Source organism: Lipotes vexillifer, unplaced genomic scaffold, assembly GCF_000442215.2.
Source record: "Lipotes vexillifer unplaced genomic scaffold, Lipotes_vexillifer_v1.1 scaffold12, whole genome shotgun sequence".
Classification (NCBI taxonomy): Eukaryota; Metazoa; Chordata; class Mammalia; order Artiodactyla; family Lipotidae; genus Lipotes; species Lipotes vexillifer.
The window spans coordinates 3242583-3249222 of record NW_006796716.1 but is presented as its reverse complement, the minus strand read 5'-3'; the positions used below and the strand labels follow the sequence as shown (position 1 = coordinate 3249222).

Below are 6640 nucleotides of genomic sequence, written 5' to 3'. Positions count from 1 at the left end.
CACCCCCTACATTTCTCTCTTTTTCACACTCGGCCTCAGCAAAGGTTTCTGTGACCCACAGGTTCGCCGATCACCTGCACAAGTTCCACGAGAATGACAACGGGGCGGCAGCCGGTGACCTGTGGCAGTGATGTCCCGGGGCTTCCCCGACAGGACAGTGATGGCTGCACTCCCCACCCCTGCTTGTTCAGCTGCTTCTAATGACTTAGGCTTCCCTGGAGAATCCCCAATGTAGACTGCCCTTGCCCTCCAGCCACCAGTGCCAGAGGTCCCCAGGTCTCCTTGGACTCCCTTAAAAGATGGTCTCAGCCACATCCGGCTCCCTAAATCCAGAAAGCTCCCAAGGCCAAGCCAGATTGAGCCAGAGGGACCCCTTCAGGCCCATCTCAGGCTGGTGACCCAGCCTGGGTCTCACCCGCAGCCTGACCACTAGCCCTGGTGGCAGAGACCTCCCAGCCATGACACTGCTTTCCCACTGATTCTGGCTGTGGTTAATCCAGTTGGGATCCCCTGGGCCTCTCTGTGCCAGGCCCCGGGATCTCCTTGGGCTCCCCTAGGATCCATCACCATCCCACCAAGGCATGGAAGCCCTTCCTTGCAGGCCGGCAGGCTTTGAGTCCAGCCCCGCCACCTGCCTTTATCATGGCCCCACCCCACCCCAAGAAGAGAGGGAGCCCCAGAGGGCAGGATAGTTTCTCTTACCCCCTCCCAGCCCCTCAGACCCACTATGATTTTTGCTTTCTTCTTTAGCAAGATATTATTCTGGCTTTTAGGTGAGGAAGAGCACCCACGCCCCAGGCTCTTCAGACCCAAGGACTGGTCTGAGGGGCCCAAGTGCTTCTTGGCCACTTGGATGGCTGTGGGCCATCCTAGCCTGGCCACCCTGGGGCCACTGGCAGATCTTCCTAACTTAGATTTGCACTTGCGTGTTCAGCTTTGCAAATTTTGAATAAACCCATTGTTGCAGCCACACCGGCGTCCTGCCCTCTGTGACTCTGAGGGTACAGGAGGCTGGTGGGTGGGTTCCCGCAGCGACACCCCCAGGAGCTATGGCTAGACCTCACAGCTGCTCTGCTGGCATGGGGCACGGTCCCCCACACGTGGGAGGCCTCTCCCCCTTTTCTCATCCCCAAGAATTCCCTGAGTGGATCCAGAGCTTTGCGGAAACCCAAACCCACAGTGTCTGAGTTCTCTTTTTTTTTTTTTGGCCACACTGCGTGGCATGGGGGATCCTAGTTCCCCAACCAGGGATCAAACCCGTGCCCCCTGCAGTGGAAGCGCGGAGCTGCAACCGCTGGACCGCCAGGGAATTCCTTGTCTGAGTTGTCTTGAGCAGACAACCCAATCAAAAAGAGAAATCCATTCCTTTTTTAAGAACTGCCTGTCAGGCTGTGGTTGGATGTGTGACATCAACTCCTAGTGAACACCTGCTTCCCTTTCTGTGTACCCTGGAGCCGTGTACTCTCCCTTTCTCTTGGGCCCTGCCTGCCACGCACTGCAGAGCCCATGCCCACCAAGCCCCCTGTGCCAGGCTTGCATGGGGACACCCCTGAGTCACAGGTTCTAGGCCATCTGGCCTCCAGCCCAGCCCCACTGGTGTGGGTCCCCTCCCACCCAGACAGAGGGCTTCCTCTTGGTCTGTGGTGGTTGGCGTTATCCCACTGGCCAGGTGGCCCATGAGACTGGCTCCACACCCAGCTCCCACCCTGCAGTCCACCAGGCCAGAGTCCCCCATGCTATCCCTGTCTGAGTTTTAGCCCTGAATGCTCTAGAGTTTGTGACTCCAGGGGTCCCCTTTGGGGTCCCACCCCAGCGTCCCTCATCATCTATCCCATGAGAACGTCCTCTAAGGCCACAGAGCCTCCTGCCCTTGGGCACCCCAGATAGACCTCTCCTCCCTGACCCTCACTCCTGTCCCCATGACAGAGCTACTCTTGGCTAATCACTCCCCCCGCCCTTTCCCCACCCCAGCCACGTCCACTTCTCCCACCAGTTCCTCCTTGTTGGTCAGAGTACCCCTCACTTCCTCCTCCCTGGCGATCAGCGCTCTTGTCCTGCCCAGGGCTCCACACCCCACGACCCTCCCTGGCCAATGACAGCCCACCAGTGGAGCTCAGCCCACTACTCGGAACCAGGTTAGTCCACTGGGGGACCAGGCTCTCTCATCTCCAATGAGGGTGGGGTCCACAGCCAGGCCGCGCAGTGTGGAGCCTCCCTCCCTCTCTCCCACTCTGCAAGCGGTCACGCACCCACCCCTACACTCCCACACGCCTCCCGGCCCCCTTCATAGGTCAGGTTCCCAGCCAGATGTCCAGGCCTCTGTGCAGCTCCAAACGGTGTTTGGTCCGCGCCTAAGCTTTCATTAAGTGTTTGCTAGCCAGGTCCTGGCGAAAGAGCAGCCGGTCTGTGTGTGGAAAGGTAGGGGCCGGGTACCAGGGCCTCAGACCAGGCCTGCCTTGCTTTAGAGCCCCTGTGGAGGGCAGCCCAGGGCTGGCAGGCAGGAGGTGAGGACTCCGGGGCAGTCTCCACCTTCACCAGCCCACCACTCCTTTCTAGGCACCCTTTCCATCCACAAGACTGGGAAAAAAAACCTTCTTTGCCTGCCCTGCTTCCTGGGAAATTAGAGATACGAAATGGCTTTGGGAAAGGTTAAAGAGCTCTCTACAGGTCAGAGGTCACAAAGGTCAGAGGTCACTATGGGTCTGGGAGGGCAACATATGGAGGCACTCCCAGCTAGCAGGGAGACCATGGCAGATCACAGAACGGCCAGAGGTGGGGCTGCAGAGAGTTTAGCAAAGGCAGGGAGACGCAGATCTAACTGCCTGTGGGAGCTGAGGGCCTGGGGCAGGGGCAAGAATGGAGAGGAGGGGAGGAGTCCGGCACCCCGCAAGGAGCAAGCAATAGGTCTCATCTCTGAGCAGCCCTTCCACACTTCTGCTCACACTGATGCCCTTCTGCTCCTCTTGGGCGCCTTCCAGGCCTGCTGGAGCCCCTCCATCTCTTCTGGGAAGCCTCCTGGAGGCCCCCAGCTCCCCAGGGGTTAGTCCACAAGCTTTCGCAAAGGCCAGCAGCAGTCTTTGTTCTTTCAGCCAGACTGGGATCTGCCCTAACCTATGCCCCGGGTTTTGGGGCTGCAGAACCAAACAGGGGTGAGGAAGACAGGGCTGTGTTCCCCTCCCCCCCATCAGCCCTGTGTGACCTCTGAAGACCTACCCGGGTGGCGTCAGTGTCCCCATCACTGTGAAGGTGGGGAGGTGGGACCCGTGCTCGGGTCTTCCCTGCCCTGTAGCCCCGGGGCTATTTCCTGCACCGGAGCGCTGGGGGGAGGGGGCGTGGTGCCCGCCCTTGGGATTTATGAGAACCAGACGTTGACTTCTCCCGTTGCGACATCTGGGCTTTCTCGAGACGCCCACTGTCCCCACGCCGGCGGGTCCGGGGCCCCCGCCGGGCGCCCACGCCCCATACACCCCACTACCCTACTACTCAGGCCACCCACCTGGCCTCCACCCGCCACGCTCCCGGGGCCACCACCCCCGGCTCCGGGGGATGCCTCTGCACGGCGGGGATTCCGGAGCCTGGCTTGGAGCCTGCTCCGCGAGACCCGGCAGCCGCGGACTCTCGCCCCAAATGCAGCGGCTGCAAGCCAGCTCCTAACCCCTCTGGGCCCCAAGGCTCGGCAGTCCAGCCGCCGCCACCGCCGCCACCCGGAGGCAACGAGCAGCAGCGGCGGGCGCCGAACAGGCTCACGCTGAGGGCGGGGGGCGCGGTGGGGGCGGGACCTGCGAGGGGCGAGGGGGCCGAGCCCGAGGCGGGGGCGGGGCCTGAAAGGCGCGCGCCGCACGGGCAGAGGGTAGGAGGGGGAGCGGGCGGGGCGCGCGCTGCGCGGGGCGGGCTCGGAGCGCCGGGGCTCGGCCGCCGAGAGAGCCGAACCGGGGCCGCGCTGGGCCAGTGAGGAGCGCACGAGCCTTCGAGGTTGTGGACGACGGAGGGAGGAGCCGCCGCCAACGCCAGCTCCCTCCCGGAGGGACCCCGAACCCCCCCGCTGGCCATGAGCCGCCGGGCCCCGGGAGGCCGGCCGCGGTCCGGGCAGCGCTCCTCCGGCGCCCCGGCCCTCCCGGCCACAGCTGCGCGCCTGTAGGTATGGCCTGCTTGTCCTCAGTTCCCTCGTCCCCCCGTCCATCACCTCGGACTCCATCCGTCCCTGAGGGCGCGCGTGTGTGTGCGCACTGCTGCTCTGGGGAGCGCGGCCGCACGCGCCCCAGTCCGCGCGTGTTGTCTTTGTGTGCGCGGGTGGGAGGGAGCGCGACGGAGGAGACGCGCCCCCCGGCGGGGATCGGCTCTCCGACCCCCATCCCGGGCCGGGCGGGAGTGGCGGGAGGGGCCGAGCCGCCTCCGGAGCAGCTGCGCCCAGGCCCCTTCCCAGGGCCCAGGCCCCTTGGTGGGGCGAGCGCAGCGGGCCCCCTGGAGGAGGGGTCTCTGGCTGGGGGCTGGGGGGGCTGGAGCGCTGGGGTCTCTTCCCTAGGCTGCGGGGGCGGGGGGAGGGCCAACCTGGAAGGAGGGTGCCGGCCACGGGAGGGATCCTACCCAGACCACGGTCGCTGGGCCGGCACGCCCTCCATTTGGCCCAGGCCTTCTTTCTCACGGTCTCCATTCTCGACCCGCCCACCCTGGGAACTCTCCTGCAGCCCTCGGTAGGGGGGAGGATCGCTGAGGGTGCCGGAGAGGCCGGCGCCTTTAAGAAGGGGCGGGTTCATGCCCTCCATTCAGTCCCTTCGGCCTCGGCCATTGATGAACCTGCTGGCAGCGCGGGGCCCGGCACCGCGCCGAACCAGCCGGCCAAGACCGGGCAGAGGCAGGGACCCCAGCAGCCCACGAAGTGAGGTCTTCAGGGGGAGAAGTCTGCAATGACTGGGACCCCTCAGGAGCCTCGCAGGGCTGACTGGACAGCCCCAGGAGTGACCGTGGACAAGGATAGGCCAGTTGGTGCAGGGGAGAGCCTCAGGGCTGGGAGTCAAACCTGGATTGAACCCTACCTCTGCCCTTTGAGCCTCCATTATCTACCCTGTAAAATGGGGATGGTGCTGCCTACCTCCTAGCTGGGTGACCAGCAAGAGTTGCCCCCTCCACCACAGGTCGCTGAGCATTGGGGGAATGGGCACCCCTAAGAGAACGGAGGAGCCAGGGGATGGTTACCCTAAGAGACTTTGGCTGCCTCTGTTGGGGGGTGTGATCTGAACCACCCCCCAACCCTGCCCCCCACTTTGAACAAATCTCTTCCATCCTGGCCTCCCTGCTCTATCCAGGAGGCCATCGGCTGGGAGTGACCTAGAACCCTTCAGCTCTAAGAACTTTGGAGGAGGTCTGGCCGTGGGGGCAGTGGCAAGGTTCAGGGCGTTTATGGGGTTCTCAGAAACAGTTTCCCACAGACTGCCTCCTCTCCCCCTCTAGAGGGTGTGAATGATGATGGGCAGGAGATCCTGATGCGGGATAATTGAATGGTTCTGAGGAATCAAGAGTTAATGCATATGCTTTTTTTCTTACCCTTACTGTGAAAACTCTGTCTAAAATTTCTAGACCCCTCCTGCCTACTTTGTGGGTCTCCCAGGGAGAACCCCCACACACACCCAAGGGTGAGCTTCCCTAGGAGGTGGGACCCCCACTCAGGTGGAGCCTGGACCCCCAGGGCTGAGCATTTGGTTTCGAGCTGACTTGTGCCAGGCTAAGGGCCTCTGTGGCATTTCTCATGTAATCTTCACAACAACCCTGGGGGTTTGGTTCTATTATTATCCCCATTTTGCAGAGAAGGAAACAGATTCAAGGAAGTGAAATGACTTGCCCAAAATCACTCAACCAACAAGCCAGGCTTCCAAACCACTTCTCTCTGACAAGAATCTGGTTTCTACCTCCTGCACTGCCTGTCTATTCTGGGTTGTAGGGAATTGGGAGTTTAGGTATATTGGGCCTCCTGGCAGCTGTCCCCATGCCATTTGGGTCCAGTCTTAGAGCCTGCCTCGCTTCCTGCTCTTTCACTGTCCACGTGGGGCTGGAGGGGCGGCGGCAGCTTTGGAAACTGGGGAGGTTTCTCTTCCCCACTCACCTGGGTGGGTCTGTTTTTTGTTTTTTGGTTTTTTGGTTTTTGTTTTTTGCAGTACGCGGGCCTCTCACTGCTGTGGCCTCTCCCGTTGCGGAGCACAGGCTCCGGACGCGCAGGCTCAGCGGCCGTGGTTCATGGGCCCAGCCGCTCCGCGGCATGTGGGATCCTCCCAGACCGGGTCACGAACCCGTGTCCCCTGCATCGGCAGGCGGACTCTCAACCACTGCGCCACCAGGGAAGCCCGGGTGGGTCTGCTTTTATGGCTGTGCTGTGTCCCAGGGGAGAGCAGGGGTGACTCTTCAACATCTAGAGGAGGTCACCCAGCGACGGTGGTCTGCATAGGGTCCCTCCCGTGGCCGGCACCCTCCTTCCGGGGCAGAGCAGCGTGTGCGAGTACAGCATCTTTTGGCTCCTCTGGGTGAAGCAGGTTTGGGCTCCGTTCTCCAGATGCTTTCGAGCCTCTGTGCCTAGGGCCCACCTGGGGGCGGGTATAACACCCAGCTGGGGACTCACGGTTTGGTAGAGAAGACAAGCCACAAGCCATGT

General features: G+C 62.3%; 1 protein-coding gene across 1 annotated transcript in view; it reads left to right on the top strand.

Moving 5' to 3' along the window:
• Positions 1–2083: 2083 nt before the first annotated feature.
• Positions 2084–6640, top strand: part of SH2B2 (SH2B adaptor protein 2) — a 26033-nt gene continuing 21476 nt past the window's right edge. Inside the window, exon 1 of the mRNA XM_007468818.1 lies at positions 2084–2135. Coding sequence (XP_007468880.1) covers positions 2093–2135 — 43 coding nt within the window. The 5' untranslated portion in view covers positions 2084–2092. The remainder of the gene's footprint in view (positions 2136–6640) is intronic.